General features: G+C 39.9%; 2 protein-coding genes across 3 annotated transcripts in view; one reads left to right on the top strand and one right to left on the bottom strand.

The window, feature by feature from the left end:
* Nucleotides 1-22,599, bottom strand: part of DOCK6 (dedicator of cytokinesis 6) — a 360,578-nt gene that overhangs the window by 171,577 nt on the left and 166,402 nt on the right.
* The window catches only part of LOC128663515 (golgin subfamily A member 6-like protein 22), a 274,060-nt gene continuing 270,296 nt past the window's right edge, over nucleotides 18,836-22,599 (top strand). For both annotated transcript variants that reach the window (XM_053717878.1, XM_053717879.1), the window contains exons 1-2: nucleotides 18,836-19,146; nucleotides 20,202-20,348. In XM_053717878.1, the coding sequence (XP_053573853.1) occupies nucleotides 18,874-19,146; nucleotides 20,202-20,348 (420 nt within the window). In that variant the 5' untranslated portion in view covers nucleotides 18,836-18,873. The remainder of the gene's footprint in view (nucleotides 19,147-20,201; nucleotides 20,349-22,599) is intronic.

Below are 22,599 nucleotides of genomic sequence, written 5' to 3'. Positions count from 1 at the left end.
ATTTCAAATTCACTTCTATTTTTAAATGTGCTTTGTTTTATTAGTATCCTTCGTTGAAAAAGAATACGCACATATCCTACACTAGTGGGAGCTAGTTGCTGATTGGTGCCTGCACACATTTGTCTCTTTGCAAATTTGATAATAGAAGTAAATTGGAATGTTGATTAAAATTGTATGTTCTGTTTAAATCACTAAAGAACATTTTGGGGTTTTCTATCCCTTTAAAGGGACATGAAACCCAAATTTTGTATTGCATGGTTTAGAAAGAGCATGCAATTTTAAACAACGTTCTAATTTACTCCTATTATCTAATTTGTTTTATTTTCTTGATATGCTTTGCTGAAAAGCATATCTAGATAGACTCCGTAGCTGCTGATTGGTTGCTGCACATAGATGCCTCGTGTGATTGGCTCACCCATGTGCATTGCTATTCCTTCAACAAAGGATATCTAAAAAATGAAGCAAAATATATAACAGAAGTAAATTGGAATGTTGTTTTAAAATTTTATTCTCTATCGGAATCATGAAAGAAAACATTTGGGTTTAGTGTCTCTTTAAGTACAGACAATCCAATAAAAACTAGTTTGTCAAGAAGTAACCCTGTTTAATCAGAATGGACCACCAGTTTTTAAACTGAAATAAAGCAAAACTAAAAAGAGACATTCTAACAATAATTAAAATGCAAATCAGTGCATTTCAATTTTGAATACAATTAGTTTTGCTTTATATTTTTACTAGCAAAACACGCTTTTAGTAAAAGCTATAACTATGAAAGCATTTTCTGTGCATGTGCACATGAAGCATACCTTAATATACTTCATGCACCAACATTTTAAGAAGGGCGTCTGCTCAGAGAGCTTGTACGATGTAAATTAATCACAATTAAATACAAGGCACCACTTACTCTTCGAGCAGCAAGTTTCAAAATGTTGGTGCATGGCGCATATCTAGATACACTTCAGGTGCACATGAACCGTAAAATCTCTCGCTGAAACCAGTGATAGCTTTTATTAGAAGATTTTTTGCTAAATCAAGTATATTGTAAAAATGCTTTTAATTCAATTTTTTTTAAATGTCCCTTTAAAAGTCGATCTGCACAGCTCTCAGCAACAACTAGCTTATAAAAAGTATTTTCACTTCTTCTATGGATTTTTAAAAGAAGAAGTGTCTTTTAAAACAACTATACACAAACACACACACATATATATATATATATATATATATATATGTGTATGTGTGTGTGTGTGTGTGTGTATATAAAGTAGACATTGAAACAACTACCCATGGTGTAAAATTAAATACAGAGATACACGGCATCAAACTTTGAGTATAAAACATCTGACCAGGCCTAAAGCATTCCTCAGAAATCAGGCTACAAATAAAGGATGAAACAGGAAAGAACCCTTAGCTTAAGATATGAATACAAAGAACTTTGCTCATGCAGGTTAATACTTCCTCTTAAAGTCTGTGTTTCTAGTTTCATATACATTATTTTTCTAAACAGTTTAGCGAGCGTCTCTAATATTAACTTCTTCAGGACAGAGGCAACCGTCCAAGTATGAAATGTAAACAAAAGTGGAGACAGAAAGTCACACAATCGTCACTGCGATCATGCAACTCCAAATGGCGCTGATTGGCTCCTGGGGGATTGCTTGAGTTCCCAGTTGGATCCCCGGGAGCAGAACCCGGCTAAAGTTAGGACGTTCCATGCCGTCCTAAAGGTGTTAAAGCCCATCGCTTTTAGGACGGCATGAAACGGTGAACCAGAGCAGCAGAGGTAAAATACAAGGGAAAAAAACACCTAAGTAAACCGTTATCCAGCCCTTTAGCCATATTTACCAACAGTCCCAAATTTCCCAGAACAGTCCTATTTCTTTAGCCTGTCTTATGGTATAATGGTCCTGGCAGCCTGTCTGACTCATGGGTTTGGCATGGATAGCTGACTGTGGGAATCAGACACAAAGTCTTTGTTGGTCTTATGTATAAATAGGGATGCCACCCAGCTGGTATTTTAGCAACATGGTATTTTTAAGGTTCAGGTCAATGTTGAAAAAAGATTAAATATAAAAATAAATATGATATTCTTCTTCTAAGAGTATTGGAATATAATTATAAACATATGATCAATTAAAATCAGTCCTGACAGCATTAGTTCTTGAGTTATGCTGTACAATTATGTATGCAAATGTATGCGAATGAGCATAGCCAGCCCGGTAGGTAGGTGGCAACCCTATGTATAGATTTGTTTGCAAATTATAGCACCTGATTCTCCTGGATGCTACACATACATACACACACATAGGGCTAGATTACAAATGGTGTGCTATTGTTAGCTTGCGCTCATATTACAAGTTGAAAGTAAACGCAACCACCCAAGCTGAAGTGCAAAGGGTTAGAACTAAATAAAAAAAATGCACCAAACCCAACATAAATACATTTAAATAAAGTGTTACACTCATATATACAATATTGAATAAAATAATTTATAGAAATGTTAAAAAAAGGTTTTATAAGTGTTAAAAGCTATATGGTATGCTCCATAGCACTTCAAGACCTTCGTAGAAAAAAGGGGGATATTCTTTTTTTGCAAGAGACACATTTTTAAAAAAATAAAGAACCCAAATATTTAGGATCTTACTACACACAACATTTCCACAGCTCATTTGATCACAAACGGAATGGTGTAAGCATCCTTATAAGCAAGCACATATCTTTCACCCACATACAAACACATACAGATGCAGAAGGCATATTTCTATGTGTGTTTGGACTACTGTACGGCACTCCAGTGACATTAGTAAATCTGTATGCCCCAAACTCAAGACAGTTACCCTTCTTTAAAAAGTATTTCTCTCAAATCTTAGACCACACTAAAGGTGCCCTTTACATAGGAGGGGATCTTAACGTTCCCATACAGCCAAACTTAGATACCACAAACCCTAAGCCCTCTATACACAGGAGCACAGTCAAACAGCTATGGAAATTAATGCGTGATCAGACACTGTTTGATATATGGAGATTTAAACACCCCACACAGAAGGATTACACCTTCTTCTCTTCACCACATCGATCTTATAGTAGGATTGATTATCACTTAACTAATCAAAGGGGTTTGTCTAACGTGCTGTCATCTAGACTTTCGCACACCGCATGGTCAGACCACTCTGCGGTACTCACACAACTTAATTGGCCCTCAGTACCAAAAAGTGATTTTACCTGGAAGCTAGACGAGAGTTTATTGGATTCCCCTGAATTTAAAACTAGGATTGAAAAATTGCTCCCCGAGTATTTCCAATTTAACTCTCTCCCTGAAACTGACTCATTTACGGTTTGGGAAGCACACAAGTGCTTCATTAGAGGCGAGTTCATCAGGCAACAGGCATATATTAGGAAAAGAGCGCGATTACAATACCAACAGTCGACAGAATTACTATCCAAACTAGATTATGCGCACAAACAAAACCCCTTAGACACTAAAGTTCTAGAGGAATTGGCAAAAGCTAGGAAAGCAGTTTATGACCAATTACTAAAAGAGGCCAATGCATTAGCACTAAAAAACAAACAAAAATTCTATTTCGAAAGCAATAGACCAGGGAAATATTTAGCCCGAGCCCTCAAATTAAGGAAGTTGAAAACCTTCATTCATGAAATAAAAACACCCACAAAAGAAAAGGTAAACACTACACCAGAGATTTTATCACAATTTCTGGCATACTACGAGAAACTCTACAACATAAACAAAGATAACCCCTCAGCAGATACAGAGGATAACGTCAAGGCCTATTTAGCAAACACTCCTTTACCTCATCTAACTGAATCTCAGTCAGACGAATTAGAAGTCCCTATAACAATAATAGAAATTTTAACGGCCCTTAAACAAATGCCCACCGGAAAAAGCCCAGGCCCCGATGGGTTTACGGTCCAGTACTATAAGAAATTTGCACCTATTCTGGTCCCACATTTGTGCTTAATTTTTAACAAAACAGATTGACAACACCCTTTCCCTCCTGCAATGTTAGAAGCCCACATTTCCGTAATTCCAAAACCTGGAAAGCAAGCGGATGACCCAGCCAACTTCCGTCCCATTTCGTTATTGAATGTGGACATTAAATTATACGCAAAAATTATAGCAACTAGACTCAATAGATTCCTTCCACAACTCATACATCTCAATCAAGTGGGTTCTGTTCCCCAAAGGGAGGCGAGAGATAATACTATCAAGGTAATCAATTTATTAGAATATTCCCAAACTTATGACACTCCCTCAATCTTTCTGGCCATCAATGCTGAAAAGGCTTTCGATAGGTTAGACTGGCTATTTTTAAAATCCACTTTAATTAGATTTGGTATGGGCGAGAAGCTTATAGATAAAATTTTTGCTTTATATCACGCTCCTAGAGCCCGGATCAAATTGAATGACTCTTTGTCAGATTTTCTCCCCATTTATAACGGGACGAGGCAAGGATGCCCTCTCTCGCCCATACTTTTTGTGATGCCATGGAGGTTTTAGCGGCTAATGTAAGAAACAACAAAGAGATACAAGGGATTCAAATAGGGGACACACAGTATAAGACAACACTGTATGCTGATGATGTACTTTTCACACTGACCTCTCCACAGCAGTCTCTTCCGCCACTCATGTTGGAAATCAAAAATTATAGCATATTATCAAATTATAAAATAAATGTATCCAAATCAGAATTTATGGGAGTGGGTTATCCGAGCAAATGAATAGTCAAATTAAATTGCAGTATCAATTTACCCAAAAACATAGCTCAATAAAATACTTAGGGATTCAGATAGCTAAATCATTTGATTCGCTATTTTCCTTGAACTATCAAAATCTCATTAAAAGTGTCCAATCAGACCTGAAGTCCTGGCAAAACAAACATTTGTCATGGCTAGGAAGGATACATGCCTTCAAAATGAGCATTCTTCCCAGGTTTCTATACTTATTTCAGACAATACCGATTCAATTACCCGCACATTACATGCACACTGCACAAGCAGTAGCAAACACATTTATCTGGGAAAATAAAAAACCTAGAATAGCCAAACCCATACTATACAGGAGCCGAGATAGAGGAGGATTGGGAGTTCCCAATTTAGACTTATATAAACAAGCGCCTCAATTGACTAGGATAGTGGATTGGAGCAAAAATGCAATTAATAAAGAATGGGTGAAACTAGAACATGATATAGTCAATACAAAAAGCCTGGGGGCTATATGCTGGATACATAAACAACACAGGAATATCTCGACATCTGCCCCTACTTTAATTAGAGACACTTTGAACACTTGGGATGTATATGTCAGACCACAATATAGTATTTCTACAATCCCCTCTCCACTCACCCCCATAATGCATAACACGGAATTTCCCGCTTACCAACACAATTGGGCGAATAGCTCATACACCATATCAGCAGGTTTACCTTGTTACTCGGTAATAGAGCAAGGATCCATTATAACAAAGACAACATTGGTAGAGAAGAGTATCCCATTCTTCCACAAGTGGTATGAATACCTCCAGCTTTCTCATTTCATTACTCACAATAAAAATAAGCCCAACTTGATTAGAAACCTCACTCCCTTTGAACTGTTGTGCTGGACAACCACTTCTATGAAGGGTTCACTATCAGCAATATATAAGATTTTAGCAGACATCCTTTCCAAGAACCCCCCTGCCTATGTTAAAACCTGGGAGTCAGAAATGGGCTTTGCTATAACGAAAGAGGTCTGGAACACGATTTTCCAGCAGATGGGTAAATCACCTTCCTCAGTGAGTATTACTGAAACCAATATGAAGCTCCTGGGAAGATGGTATCTCCACCCTAGCAGGTTAGCTAAAATTTACAAAGAAGCGGACCCCCTTTGCTGGAGAGATTGCAAGCAGGTAGGCACACTTTTCCATATATGGTGTGAGTGCCCTATATTGAGACCCTTCTGGCAAAGTGTACACAAAGAGATACAAAAAGTACTCTCACATAAGATACCATTCGATCCTTTAACCTTATTGTTTAACAGGCCAACAGGGATTAAATGTAAGTATAAATCTACACTACTATATATTATGCTTAGTAGCGCCAAGCAAATGATCCCTAGACTATGGAAGCAAGCAGTGGTACCATCAATGATAGGTTGGAGACAAAACGTGACTACCCTCCTATCTTTGGAGAAATATCACTATCATAAAACCAACAGACTAGACTTCTATTGCGCTTTGATTCTCTATTGGGAAACATACACCCATACAGTAAATAATTCTCAAGGGTCTTTAGATAACACAGCCATAAACACAACCCACCACACACAGAAACAACTGTCAAGTGAAAGCCAGCCTCGAAATACTATACTGCCCTGACCTCACACAACATGTTAAAACTAATGTAATACCTGATCCAGATACAATGCAAAGTTACGAATGCGTAAGTTCCACTGATTGGTTTTTGTTTTTTGTTATGGTTTTCTTCTGTTAGCTTTGGAAAAAAGAAAATCTCTATAAGCTTTATCAGACGGACTTTCTCAAAAGATAAAACGAGTTTTAATGCCTTTGAAAGTATACAATAATGTTCACTTTTGTACCATCACTGTTTTTGTCATGAGAAACTTGTAAGATTATATCTGTATATCAATAAAGCTTTAAAAAAAAAAAAAAGGTATATGGTATATCACAAGGTGTTTGAATGGAAAGAGTCATAATGTATATATACATACATATTCATGACTAAATATGTGTATATATTTATACATACATATGATTATACATGTGTATTTATGCTTTTATATGTGTATATACTTTGGAGCTGCCTAACATAGGCTTCATAGAAGGGGCCATATGTGTTGGAATAACAGAATAATGGTTAGAATGAAAGAGGACTCCCCTGAAACATAGGGAGGCAGAGAGTGCAGGTCAGCTGGAACAGCTGGAAGCATCTCACTACACAGCCCCTGTACAGTGCAGTGTGTTCATTTGCAGTGTATAAATGTTCAGAATCATTATGCAGCAAATAGTGCTCACCATCAGAGTATAGGCGCCATCACCTATCAGTTTTTTTTTTTATTTAAATCAGATTTTCTTTTATTTAAATAGGATTTTTTTTTAAATAGGATTTTTTTTTTAAATAAAATGCTTTTTGAGGAAAAAATATATCTAAAAGATAGTTTCTATTTAAGATACACAATAATCCAAAGGTTATTCATCCTGAAATATAGATTTGTTTTTAATTTGTGTCTGCAGAAATAACATGCCCAATCTTCAGAACAGAATATTATAAAATGAACATATAGAGTTGATAAATAGACCTTAAAGGGATATAATCATGAAAGATAACTTTTGGGTTTCAGATAGAGTGTATAATTTTCAGATTTACTTCTATTATCAGATTTGCTTCATTCTCTTGGAATCATTTGTTGAAGGATATTAATGCTACTGGGGCCTAGCTGAACACACTGGGTGAGACAGTGACAAGCAGCCTATGCAGGCTTTTCAACAATGGATACCAAGAGAACAAAGCAAATTACATAAGAGAAGTCAATTGGAAAATTGTTAAAAAAACAGAATTTATGCTTACCTGATAAATTACTTTCTCTTACGGTGTATCCAGTCCACGGATTCATCCTTACTTGTGGGATATTCTCAATCCCTACAGGAAGTGGCAAAGAGAGCACACAGCAGAGCTGTCCATATAGCTCCCCTCAGGCTCCGCCCCCCCAGTCATTCGACCGACGGTTAGGAGAAAAAGGAGAAACTATAGGGTGCAGTGGTGACTGTAGTTTACTAAAATAAATTTGAACCTGACTTATTTGCCAGGACGGGCTGTGGACTGGATACACCGTAAGAGAAAGTAATTTATCAGGTAAGCATAAATTCTGTTTTCTCTTACTTGGTGTATTCAGTCCACGGATTCATCCTTACTTGTGGGATACCAATACCAAAGCTTTAGGACACGGGAGGGAACAAGTCAGGTAACCTAAACGGAAGGCACCACTGCTTGCAAAACCTTTCTCCCAAAAATAGCCTCCGAAGAAGCAAAAGTATCGAATTTGTAAAATTTGGCAAATGTATGCAGTGAAGACCAAGTCGCTGCCTTACAAATATGTTCAACAGAAGCCTCATTCTTGAAAGCCCATGTGGAAGCCACAGCTCTGGTGGAATGAGCTGTAATTCGTTCAGGAGGCTGCTTTCCAGCAGTCTCATAAGCCAATCGGATGATGCTTTTCAGCCAGAAGGAAAGAGAGGTAGCAGTCACTTTCTGACCTCTCCTCTTACCAGAATACATAACAAACAAGGATGATGTTTGTCTGAAATCTTTAGTTGCTTTTAAATAGAATTTTAAAGCACGAACCACATCAAGATTGTGCAACAGTCGTTCCGTCTTAGAAACTGGATTAGGGCACAGAGAAGGAACAATGATTTCCTGGTTAATATTCTTATTAGAAACCACTTTTGGAAGGAAACCAGGTTTGGTACGCAAAACAACCTTATCTGCATGGAACACCAGATAGGGTGAATTACACTGCAAAGCAGACAATTCAGAAACTCTTCGAGCAGAAGAAATAGCTACTAAAAACAAAACTTTCCAAGATAATAACTTAATATCTATGGAATGCAAAGGTTCAAACGGAACCCCTTGAAGAACTGAAAGAACTAAATTTAGACTCCATGGAGGAGCCACAGGTCTGTAGACAGGCTTGATTCTAACTAGGGCCTGTGCAAATGCCTGAACGTCTGGTACAGCTACCAGACGCTTGTGTAACAGGATAGACAGAGCAGATATCTGTCCCTTTAAGGAACTAGCTGACAGACCTTTCTCCAAACCTTCTTGGAGAAAAGACAATATCCTTGAAATCCTAACCTTACTCCACGAGTAACCCTTGGATTCACACCAACAAAGATATTTCCGCCATATCTTATGGTAAATTTTCCTGGTGACAGGCTTTCTGGCCTGTATCAGAGTATCTATAACTGATTCAGAGAAACCCCGCTTAGCTAGGATTAAGCGTTCAATCTCCAAGCAGTCAGTTGCAGAGAAACTAGATTTGGATGCTTGAAAGGACCTTGAATTAGAAAATCCTGCCTCGATGGCAGTTTCCATGGTGGGACCGATGACATGTCCACTAGGTCTGCATACCAAGTCCTGCGTGGCCACGCACGTGCTATCAAAATTACCGAAGCCTTCTCCTGTTTGATTCTGGCTACTAGCCGAGGAAGAAGAGGAAACGGTGGAAAGACATAAGCTAGATTGAATGACCAAGGCGCTATTAAAGCATCTATCAATGCCGCCTTGGGATGCCTGGATCTGGATCCGTAAAGGGGAAGTTTGGCGTTCTGACGGGACGCCATCAAATCCAATTCTGGAGTGCCCCATAGCTGGGTCAGCTGAGCAAAAACCTTCGGGTGGAATTCCCACTCCCCCGGATGGAAAGTCTGACGACTTAGAAAATCCGCCTCCCAGTTGTCTACCCCTGGGATGTGGATTGCAGATAGATGGCAGGAGTGATCCTCCGCCCATTTGATGATCTTGGATACTTCCTTCATCGCTAGGGAACTCTTTGTTCCTCCCTGATGATTGATGTATGCTACAGTCGTGATGTTGTCCGACTGAAATCTGATGAATTTGGCCTCCGCTAGTTGAGGCCACGCCTGGAGCGTATTGAATATCGCTCTCAGCTCCAAAATGTTTATCGGGAGAAGAGATTCTTCCCGAGACCATAGACCCTGAGCTTTCAGGGAGTCCCAGACCGCACCCCAGCCTAACAGACCGGCATCGGTCGTAACAATGATCCACTCCGGCCTGCGGAAACTCATTCCCTGAGACAGGTGATCCTGAGACAACCACCAGAGAAGAGAGTCTCTGGTTTTCTGGTCCATTTGTATTTGAGGAGACAAATCTGCATAATCCCCATTCCACTGCTTGAGCATGCACAGTTGCAGTGGTCTGAGATGAATTCGGGCAAAAGGGACTACGTCCATTGCCGCAACCATTAGACCGATTACCTCCATGCACTGAGCCACAGAAGGCCGAAGAATGGAATGAAGAACTCGGCAAGTATTCAAAAGTTTTGACTTCCTGACTTCTGTCAGAAAGATTTTCATTTCTACCGAGTCTATTAGTGTTCCCAGGAAGGGAACCCTTGTGAGCGGGGACAGAGAACTTTTTTCTACGTTCACCTTCCACCCGTGAGACCTTCGAAAGGCCAGAACAATGTCCGTATGAGCCTTGGCTCTGTGAAAAGACGACGCCTGTATTAAGATGTCCTCTAGGTAAGGTGCTACTGCAATGCCCCGCGGTCTTAGTATCGCTAGAAGGGACCCTAGCACCTTTGTGAAAATTCTGGGAGCCGTGGCCAACCCGAAAGGAAGGGCCACGAACTGGTAATGTTTGTCCAGAAAGGCGAACCTTAGGAACTGATGGTGATCTTTGTGGATAGGGATATGTAGATACGCATCCTTTAGATCCACGGTAGTCATATATTGACCTTCCTGGATCATCGGCAAGATTGTCCGAATGGTTTCCATATTGAAAGACGGAACTCTGAGGAATTTGTTTAAAATTTTTAGATCTAGGATTGGCCTGAAAGTTCCTTCCTTTTTGGGAACTACGAACAGGTTTGAGTAAAAGCCCAGTCCTTGTTCTGCAATTGGAACTGGGTGTATCACTCCCATTTTTAGTAGATCTTCTACACAGCGTAAGAACGCCTGTTTCTTTGTTTGGTCTGAAGACAAAAGAGAAATGTGGAACCTTCCCCTTGGGGGAGAATCCTTGAATTCTAGAAGGTACCCCTGAGCAACTATCTCTAATGCCCAGGGATCTGGAACATCTCTTGCCCAAGCCTGAGCAAAGAGAGAAAGTCTGCCCCTTACTAGATCCGGTCCCGGATCGGGGGCTACCCCTTCATGCTGTCTTGGTAGCAGGAGCAGGCTTCTTGGCCTGTTTACCCTTATTCCAGCCCTGCAAGGGTTTCCAGGTTGCTTTGGGCTGTGAAGCGTTATCCTGCTTTGCGGCAGCAGAGGTTGCAGCAGGTCCGCTCCTGAAGTTGCGAAAGGAGCGAAAATTAGCCTTGTTTTTGGCCTTAAATGGCCTATCTTGTGGAAGGGCATGACCCTTTCCCCCAGTGATATCCGAAATAATTTCTTTCAGCTCTGGGCCAAACAGGGTTTTCCCTTTGAAGGGAATATTTAACAGTTTCGTTTTGGACGACACATCCGCCGACCACGATTTGAGCCAAAGCGCTCTTTGCGCCATGATGGCAAAACCGGAGTTTTTCCCCGCTAACTTAGCTAATTGCAAAGCGCCATCAGTGATAAAAGAATTAGCCAGCTTTAGAGCATGAATTCTATCCATGACCTCGTCGTATGAAGTCTCCCTCTGGAGCGACTCCTCCAGAGCCTCAAACCAAAATGCTGCTGCAGTAGTTACCGGAATAATGCAGGCAACTGGTTGAAGAAGAAAACCTTGCTGAACAAATATTTTCTTCAGCAATCCTTCCAATTTTTTATCCATAGGATCTTTGAAAGCACAACTGTCCTCTATTGGTATAGTTGTACGCTTAGCAAGTGTTGAAACAGCTCCCTCTACCTTAGGGACCGTCTGCCACGCGTCCCGCCTGGGGTCGTTTATGGGGAACATTTTCTTAAAGATAGGGGGGGGGGGAACAAAGGGTACACCTGGTCTCTCCCACTCCCTAGTCACAATATCTGCCACCATCTTTGGGATCGGAAATGCCTCAGTGTATACAGGGACCTCTAAAAACCTGTCCATTTTACACAGTTTTTCTGGGACCACCATGGGGTCACAATCATCCAGCGTAGCTAAAACCTCCTTAAGCAGGACGCGGAGGTGTTCCAGCTTAAATTTAAACGCTAAGGAATCTGACTCTGCCCGCTGAGAAACTTTTCCTGTGTCAGAAATTTCTCCCTCAGACAGACCGTCCCTCACTGCTACCTCTGAGTGTTGTGAGGGTACTACAGATAAATCATCCAAAGCTTCTGATTGCTCATCCTCTGTATTTAAAACTGAGCTATCGCGCTTTCTTGGAAAAACTGGCAGTTTGGATAAAAATGCTGCAAGGGAATTATCCATTACAGCTGCTAATTTTTGTAAAGTAATAGGGGCCAATGCGCTAGAGGTACTAGGCATCGCTTGCGCGGGCGTAACTGGTGTCGACACATGGGGAGAGGAAGAAGGACTGTCCTCATTACCTTCCTTTAAAGAATTATCTTGGGCTACATTTTTAAGTGTCACAAATGCAATGGGGGTACCGCCATGGCTTTTAAACATAAAGAACAAGGTCTATCTGAAGGCTCAGACATGTTTGACAGACTTAGACAGCACTACAATACAGTAAAAGTCACTTTTTGAAAAAACGTTACTGTGTCTTTAAATAATAAAAAGCACACACTTTTTTACCAAATCACCAAAAAACATCCGATCTTTATCAAATTTTCACCACATGATCCCAATGCTTTGAAATGATTGCACACAAATATTCAAATCAATTAACCCCTTATTGCCCAAACCGGAGCAAATTTAAGTAAACTACCAGTTTAACACACTACAGCACGGGGCCACAGTCTTTGCTGTGGCCCTACCTTCCTTTTGGGCTATTTGCAGAAGAAAATAAGCCTCCCTGAAGTCCTCCTGTACTCTCAGGACTCTACACGTGAAGCTGCCTTGCAAAACAACTGCGCAACTGAGGCGCGAAAATGAGGCCCCCTCCCTCTTCATTACGGAGTTATGGGGCCTTCCTGAGTCAGATTAGGTGTCGTACAATATGCCAGGCGTAATAAAAACTCCCTAAAGTGTTCCAACGTCTAAAAATACTTGATAAATGTAAGATTACACTAATAAAGTAATCAATTTAGCCCATCACAGTGTCTACCAGTATTTAAGCCCTTCACAGAAGCCATCCTTCTATACTGCGTCTTAGAAAATGGCTTACCTTCCCACATGGGGATTTCTATCAGTCTTTTAGCATTACCAGGTCTTGTTAGAAAAAAATGACTGAGCATACCTTAAGCAGTTTAAGCCTGCAAACTGTTCCCCCCAACTGAAGTTCTCCGGTACTCAACAGTCCTGCGTGGGAACAGCAATGGATTTTAGTTACAACATGCTAAAATCTTTTTCCTCTCAGCAGAAATCTTCATCACTTTCTGCCTCAGAGTAAATAGTACAAACCGGCACTATTTTAAAATAACAAACTCTTGATTGAAGAAATAAAAAACTACAAATCTAACACCACGTACTCTTTACCCTCCCGTTGAGATGCTACTTGTTAGAGCGGCAAAGAGAATGACTGGGGGGGGGGGAGTCTGAGGGGAGCTATATGGACAGCTTTGCTGTGTGCTCTCTTTGCCACTTCCTGTAGGGATTGAGATTATCCCACAAGTAAGGATGAATTCGTTGACTGGATACAACATGTAAGAGAAAGTTTAATTTTGACTTTACTGTCCCTTTAATATCATTGCTCCCCTTCAAATATATGTACACAGAATCAACCCATACTACGTTTCAATAAGCTCACTGAATAGAAGATTGGAGTGGAAAACATCTGCACAAGGACCTTAGTTTGAGGAGGGAGGGGCAGGCATTAAAAATAATTTTATTGTTTTAGTTAAAAACTATGTCAATTATTATTAATGTAATCATTATTTTTCCTTCCAATAAAGTACAGGTGAAAAGTAGATCAAATATGAATGATTAACCAATTAAACTTGAGATAGTTCACCTCCAAATAATTTAATTCATTTCAATGAACTATATGTGCATATCTACTGATATATAACCAAGTCAATAATGGGCTGATGTAACTGGAAAAACAATTTAAAAACTTATTATTCTAAAAATGAAACCATGATTTAAATCGATTTAAATCAGTCTTACTGACTAGTGTTTTAAATTGTGATTAAATCAATTTGATTGAAATCAAATCCACCCTGATTTGTAGCTTTGAGTACTTGCAGCTCAGACTTGCAAGAGTAAGTCTACAACCACAACAAGCAGTCTCTGCTTTTTATCCTAGGTGGCAGAGATAAATCACCTTAAACTCTTTTTTGGGGTGATTGACAGGACCTGCTCTCACGCAATTGGTTGTCTAAGATCAGCAGGCAGGATTGAAAAAACAGAGCTCTTCTGCCGTCTTAAACTTTGCCAAGTGGTGACTGCAGCTGGACAGGTTCTCTGCAGCTTGATACATTTTACTGTTAGACATGCTATTATCTGTCTAAGAATAATGGTGAAAAAACATAATTTATGCTTACCTGATAAATTTATTTCTCTTGTAGTGTATCCAGTCCACGGATCATCCATTACTTGTGGGATATTCTCCTTCCCAACAGGAAGTTGCAAGAGGATCACCCACAGCAGAGCTGCCATATCCAGTCATTCGACCGAAACAAGACGAGAAAGGAGAAACCATAGGGTGCAGTGGTGACTGTAGTTTAATTAAAATTTAGACCTGCCTTAAAAGGACAGGGAGGGCCGTGGACTGGATACACTACAAGAGAAATAAATTTATCAGGTAAGCATAAATTATGTTTTCTCTTGTTAAGTGTATCCAGTCCACGGATCATCCATTACTTGTGGGATACCAATACCAAAGCTAAAGTACACGGATGATGGGAGGGACAAGGCAGGAACTTAAACGGAAGGAACCACTGCCTGTAGAATCTTTCTCCCAAAAACAGCCTCCGAAGAAGCAAAAGTGTCAAATTTGTAAAATTTTGAAAAGGTGTGAAGCGAAGACCAAGTCGCAGCCTTGCAAATCTGTTCAACAGAGGCCTCATTTTTAAAGGCCCAGGTGGAAGCCACAGCTCTAGTAGAATGAGCTGTAATCCTTTCAGGAGGCTGCTGTCCAGCAGTCTCATAGGCTAAGCGTATTATGCTCCGAAGCCAAAAGGAGAGAGAGGTTGCCGAAGCTTTTTGACCTCTCCTCTGTCCAGAGTAAACAGGGCAGATGTTTGACGAAAATCTTTAGCAGCCTGTAAGTAAAACTTCAAGGCACGGACTACGTCCAGATTATGCAAAAGACGTTCCTTCTTTGAAGAAGGATTAGGACACAATGATGGAACAACAATCTCTTGATTGATATTCCTGTTAGAAACCACCTTAGGTAAAAACCCAGGTTTGGTACGCAGAACTACCTTGTCTGAATGAAAAATCAGATAAGGAGAATCACAATGTAAGGCAGATAACTCAGAGACTCTTCGAGCCGAGGAAATAGCCATCAAAAACAGAACTTTCCAAGATAAAAGTTTAATATCAATGGAATGAAGGGGTTCAAACGGAACTCCCTGAAGAACTTTAAGAACCAAGTTTAAGCTCCACGGGGGAGCAACAGTTTTAAACACAGGCTTAATCCTAACCAAAGCCTGACAAAATGCCTGGATGTCTGGAACTTCTGCCAGACGCTTGTGCAAAAGAATAGACAGAGCAGAGATCTGTCCTTTTAAAGAACTGGCTGATAAGCCTTTGTCCAAAACCTCTTGGAGAAAGGACAATATCCTAGGAATCCTAACCTTACTCCAAGAGTAACTCTTGGATTCACACCAATAAAGATATTTACGCCATATCTTATGGTAGATTTTCCAGGTGACAGGCTTCCGAGCCTGTATTAAGGTATCAATGACTGATTCGGAGAAGCCACGCCTTGATAGAATCAAGCGTTCAATCTCCATGCAGTCAGTCTCAGAGAAAGTAGATTTGGATGATTGAAAGGACCTTGTATTAGAAGGTCCTGCCTCAGAGGCAGAGTCCATGGTGGAAGAGATGACATGTCCACTAGGTCTGCATAGCAGGTCCTGCGTGGCCACGCAGGCGCTATCAGAATCACCAATGCTCTCTCCTGTTTGATTTTGGCAATCAGTCAAGGGAGCAGAGGAAACGGTGGAAACACATAGGCCAGGTTGAAGAACCAAGGAGCTGCTAGAGCATCTATCAGCGTTGCTCCCGGGTCCCTGGACCTGGATCTGTAACAAGGAACCTTGGCGTTCTGGCGAGACGCCATGAGATCCAGTTCTGGTTTGCCCCAACGATGGACCAGTTGAGCAAACACCTCCGGATGGAGTTCCCACTCCCCCGGATGAAAAGTCTGACGACTTAGAAAATCCGCCTCCCAGTTCTCTACGCCTGGGATGTGGATCGCTGACAGGTGGCAAGAGTGAGACTCTACCCAGCGAATTATCTTTGAGACTTCTAACATCGCTAGGGAACTCCTGGTTCCCCCTTGATGGTTGATGTAAGCCACAGTCGTGATGTTGTCCGACTGAAATCTGATGAACCTCAGTGTTGCTAACTGAGGCCAAGCTAGAAGAGCATTGAATATTGCTCTTAACTTCAGAATATTTATTGGGAGGAGTTTCTCCTCCTGAGTCCACGATCCCTGAGCCTTCAGGGAGTTCCAGACTGCGCCCCAACCTAGAAGGCTGGCATCTGTTGTTACAATCCCTTTAAGAAACACAAATTTTCCCAAATTTTGAAATAACTGAAAAAATGCAGTTACACTAACGAAATTTTTACAGTGCATGTAATAAGTTAGCAGAGTATTGCACCCACTTGCAAATGGATGATTAACCCCTTAATACCAAAAATGGAATAACAAATGACAAAAACGTTTTTTAAACAGTCACAACTGCCACAGCTCTACTGTGGCTTTTTACCTCCCTCAATACGACTTTTGAAGCCTTTTGAGCCCTTCAGAGAAGTCCTGGATCATGCAGGAAGAAGCTGGATGTCTGTGTCTGCAATTTTTGCTGTGCAAAAAAACGCCAAAATAGGCCCCTCCCACTCATATTACAACAGTGGGAAGCCTCAGGGAACTGTTTCTAGGCAAAATTCAAGCCAGCCATGTGGAAAAAAATAGGACCCAATAAGTTTTATCACCAAACATATGTAAAAAACGATTAAACATGCCAGCAAACGTTTTAAAATACACTTTTATAAGAGTATGTATCTCTATTAATAAGCCTGATACCAGTCGCTATCACTGCATTTAAGGCTTTACTTACATTACTTCGGTATCAGCAGCATTTTCTAGCAAATTCCATCCCTAGAAAAATATTTTAACTGCACATACCTTATTGCAGGAAAACCTGCACGCTATTCCCCCCTCTGAAGTTACCTCACTCCTCAGAATATGTGAGAACAGCAAAGGATCTTAGTTACTTCTGCTAAGATCATAGAAAACGCAGGCAGATTCTTCTTCTAAATACTGCCTGAGATAAACAGTACACTCCGGTACCATTTAAAAATAACGAACTTTTGATTGAAGAAATAAACTAAGTATAAAACACCACAGTCCTCTTACGACCTCCATCTTAGTTGAGAGTTGCAAGAGAATGACTGGATATGGCAGTGAGGGGAGGAGCTATATAGCAGCTCTGCTGTGGGTGATCCTCTTGCAACTTCCTGTTGGGAAGGAGACTATCCCACAAGTAATGGATGATCCGTGGACTGGATACACTTAACAAGAGAAAGAAGAGAGATAATCCTGTCTCCAGGTTCATGTGTTTTACATATTGTCACCATTGCTTGATTCATTATGCTGAGCCCCCACTGGTTTGCTATGTTGTGCAAAACCACTACTTTGGTAGGGTATATCATGCAGACACTAACTATTATTGCTATTATAATAAATCATATTAACAGTCAAGAATTTGATGTGATAACGGAAATCTATTTTCTCTTTTATTATTGATAAAATAGTTATCTATAACTGCTTAAAGGGACAGTCAAGTCCAAAAAACTTTCATGATTTAAATAGGGAATGCAATTTTAAACAACTTCCCAATTTACTTTCATCACCAATTTTGTTTTGTTCTTTTGGTATTCTTAGTTAAAAGCTAAACCTAGGTTCATATGTGAATTTATTAGACCTTGAAGACTGCCTCTAATCTGAATGCATTTTGACCACTAGAGGGCATTAGTTCATGTGTTTCATATAGACAATTCTGGTGTTGACTGTCCCTTTAACACATCACTAGAACATTTACTTCAGAAGCAGTAATGGCAGGGTATTTAATTTTGTTGTGGGGGGAGGGTGGAAAATGTGTTTTCACAGGTGTAGCCTGGACCATTTAAAATGTATTTAACCTCTTAAGGACATATGACGGAATTTTTCCATCATAAAACAATTGAGCAAACAGAAAGCTGTGTCCATAAAGGGTTAAAAATCAACTCTCATGCTTGGGCACAACTAGATCAGCCAAAAAAGTCACTCTAGGAGACATTGCAGTTGATAATTGGCTCCTATATCTGTATCTGAGGAACTTGTTTGTACTGGGTATATTTATTTTCTATAATATTAAATACATTTCTAAATTTATTATACAGAAGATTTTTTACCTTCTGGTCCCTTTAATGACACTGCACTTGGCAATCCCAGGCTTTTGGCAGCCAACAAATATTGGAAACAGCTGAGTAAACCAATAGGAACAAGACAGACAGAGTTACCTCTGTATAACCTCAGTTCAAGTTCACCTATGTTTACCTGAATGCAACAGCAGACAAAAGAGGGAGGGGGTTGTTGACCTAGAATAGCAGTGTCCTCTATGACTAGAAATAAGAAAAGAAGACAAATGCAGGACAAAGTAAGGGAGGCTTGATAAATAATGTATAAAACAGAATAACAATTTAAACAGTACAGCCAATAACACTAAATAGACATAGGAAAATATGCAGAAACTACTCTGTAAAGGTCTATTATGTCCTCTTTCAACCCTATTACACTCTGTTGTAATCGTGCTTCCATATTACATAATCAGATCCCCTCCTCACACCACCCTCCTTTTTAACTAGGAAAGGGAATGCATCCAGCAGGTCACTTAGTCCAACAGCTGCTAAGCTGTGGCTCCCTCGTGTCTGCCTCTCCCCATGCAGCTACTCTTGCTCCTCCTGCTGTTACCTTTCTCCCAGGCGGGGGAAGAGAACAGGGCTGCGCACGAGGAGGAGGTAAGCGTGCTGGTCTATGGGACAGTGCAGCTGGGACAAGCATTGGCTGGCACCTACCAATCAACAAGGAACAAGCTGCAAAGAGTTATGGGTAGACAGGAACAGCAGGAGAAGGGTTTGCAGAAGTTGAGGGGAGAAGCTGACAGATCAAGACGAGAGGAAGAGAAGATCCGCAGGGAGGTGCAGAGGCTTCAGGTGGGGAGCTAGATGTGGTATATTTACTGGGATACACATGTGCGGCTCTCTGTGCAATACTGAGTTACAGAACTTCAAGACTGCTATGTTTTATTTTCTGAGACGGATAGCATTGTAGCCTGCTATTTTATAAACTGCTGTTTTTATATATACACCTTTCTAACACTGCACACTCTAATCCTCAAAAGAAAGATTTAACTTATTTTAGGTTATTATAGGGAGAATAAACTCAAAGTTAAATTCCTCATAATGTAATATCATTAATTATATCAGCCCTCATTTGGCCACAGCAAAGGAGATAAGAAACATGACTCCAGATAATTATAAAACGTTTATTTTGTATGCATATGGTATGTGGTGGATTCATGGAATAAACTTCCAATTGAGGTGGTAAACACAAAGACTGTAAATGAATTCAATAATGCCTGGGACATGCATAAGGCTATCCTAAGGAAAAAGTAACATGTAATATGGGTAGACTTTGTGGGCCTTTTTGGTTCCTATCTACCGTCAAATTCTATGGTTCTGTGTTTATGTAATGCATTGATTAATTCTTTAAGCATATATAAAAAATACAACATGTTTGTTGTTTTAAACAGAGAAATATCTTTATAGGGTCTTAAGTGAAGGACTTATAGTGGTCTGGTCATATAGACCTATAGTCCGCCAGTTGCTCCCACATCCCCTTACAGTTTACATACAATGAGAAGTGACTAATCAGAGTATAATGAGTGGGTGAAATCAGCTTGATTGACAGAACAAATTATAATGTCATAAGGCCGCCTGGAATCCAAGTTCTAAACATCCCAGTACTGTCTAGAAATGGAGAGACAGCCAGTCAGCAAATGATAAGACAGAGAAGTCTTTTTGATTGACAGGAGTACATCTTTCTATAGAGAACAACATTTAAAAGGGGCAGCCTTGCAGGAAATAAGCCAATTAGCACATGAGGGGTGGGGTAATTGGTTTGATTGACAGTAAATGATGTGGAAAATAACAGGATATTTTTGCTTATCCATCTTATATCATGTGATCTGCCCATTCCTTACACACAGAATGAAGAACGTGAAGTCCAAGACCTGTCTCACAGCATACAAAATGAGCTACATTTGCTACAGAGAGAGTTCACAGAGCTGCACATGAGGTTACACATCCTGGAGAATGGGGTGCAAGAAAGAGAAGGTGGAATTCCAGCTTTGAAGGTAAGACTAACCCAAAATATAGAAGTAATCACAAAGAACACTTTTCTGTACCTTTAAAGAAAGGCGAGATTACAATTCCAAAACCTACAGTAAATATAAAACACACATAACAGAATCATGCTAACCGAAACAACAAGAAATACAGCATTTTCTTTGTACTTAAATTATTCTGCACTTGCAAATCTTAGTTCCTTTCAGTGCAACTTTGCAGCCGAGAGGCCACTCCCATTATGGTCTATGACAGTGATTGCACGGTATTCCGTCGGTAGCATTGGTTGAAGGAATTCCTAAAATGTGCAATACACAGAATGCCTCTATTTTTAAACTATATCAGGTAAAAAAATGGGGGTGTAAATATTATTATTATTATGTCACATGGTCCAGGGCTTTAAAGACAATGTTGATGTGTACAGAAACATAGATTATGACGGCAGATAAGACCATAGGCCCAACAAGTCTACACAAAAGTTCCTAAAAGCTTATGTAGTTCATAGGATATTCTTATGCTTACCCCAGGAATTCTTGTGTTTGTCCTTACTATCTCTAATGGAAATTTATTTCAAGAATCTGCCACCTATTCTATGAATAAGCGCTCCCACTAATTAATCCTGAACCTGCTACCCTTCAACTTGAGATCATAACCTCTTGTTCTGGAATTGCTCTTTTGCGATAAATACAGCCTCAGCTTTGTTAAGCCCCTTAAAGGGATATGAAACCTAAACATTTTCTTTCATGATTCAGACAGAACATGCGTTTATAAACAACTTTCTAATTTACTTCTATTATAAATTTTTTGTTTGTTCATTTAGTATCGTTTGTTGAAAAGCAAGGATGTATGCTTAGGAGTCAGCCCAATTATGGAGCACTATATGGCAGCAGTTTGGAAGAATGTTATCCATTTGCAAGAGCACTAGAGGGCAGCACTATTTCCTACCATGTAGAGCTCCAGATGCCTACCTAGGTATCTCTTCAGCACAGAATATCATGGGAACAAAGCAAACATAATAGAACTAAATTGTAAACATTTTTTAGATGGTCTGCTCTGTCTGAATCACAAAAGAAAGTGTTTTGGTTTCATATCCCTTTCTCCCCTTCTCTCCTCTAAGCTATACTATTTAGGCTATTAAAGTGAATGTCAATTTTGATGCTAAAGTGCCCGGTTTTTAAAAATTCGGCACTTTAATTCATCAAAATTTACATTTCACTCCTGTTGTGAAAAAAAACTTACCTTTTAATCTTCACAGCAACTCCAGCTTCCTCCGCCCGTCGCAAAGCCTCTTCCTCAGTCTAAAATTGATTGGAAGATGACCGATCCATCATTTCTGACATCAGAAATGGCTTTGCGACAACCGGAGGAAGCTGGAGCTGCTGTGAAGATTAAAAGGTAAGTTTTTTTCACAACAGGAGTGAAATGTAAATTTTGATTAATTAAAGTGCCCCTGTTTTTAATCAAATTTTTTAAAACCGGGCACTTTAGCATCAAAATTTACATTCACTTTAAGCCTGACCAATGATCTGTAAAGTGGCACTTACTATTACTGCTGCACATACATCTACCAATACAACAAGCATTCTAGTGGACTTACACGCTGCAATACTACATTGTCTACCACATTTCAAGTAATCCAAAATAATAATTCCCAAGTCTTGTTTGTTTTTTGTAACAGTTAAAGTATAAGCGTCTAAAGATTTGTGCACATTTCAGGTCTTTACAAAGACACAGTTTCTCAATGCCCCATCTAGTGAATATGCATGGAGCCGGCTCCCTATCGCTTTGCAAGTCGCTGCTGCGACAGCCCCTGAAGCAATCAGGGAGGCTATAACAAATACAGCACGTCAAAGACCAAATCAATTGCAAAATACACCTGGTTATTTAGAGATTAAGGAAAGCTGACAAATAGATGAGAACAGCCTTGCAGTTAAATAGTTCATTATAGCATTCATTTTGTCTTAAAAAGTGCATATAAGGAACTTTACTCTTTTCATGTGTAAAAATAACAGTCATTTTGTTAGTACAATACAAACTATTTTGCCTTCCAAGGTCAAACCACCTGGAAAGCCTCTAGGGTGTTGTCTACCTTATCTCCTTTGCTGTGGCCAATCCGGTACAGTTATAAATGAGCTTCTGCACATAACAAGCAATCACTGTGTAGCACCTTGGAGTGTCAGGGTTCTGAATTCCACAGAACATAATCCAGCCTACAATATTATAATTAAATTACAGTAAAAGCTGGCAAATAATAGATAAATA

The sequence above is a fragment of the Bombina bombina genome, chromosome 6 (assembly GCF_027579735.1).
Source record: "Bombina bombina isolate aBomBom1 chromosome 6, aBomBom1.pri, whole genome shotgun sequence".
In the NCBI taxonomy this organism is placed as follows: Eukaryota; Metazoa; Chordata; class Amphibia; order Anura; family Bombinatoridae; genus Bombina; species Bombina bombina.
The sequence above is the reverse complement of the archived record's forward strand: the minus strand, read 5'-3'. Positions and strand labels throughout refer to the sequence as shown.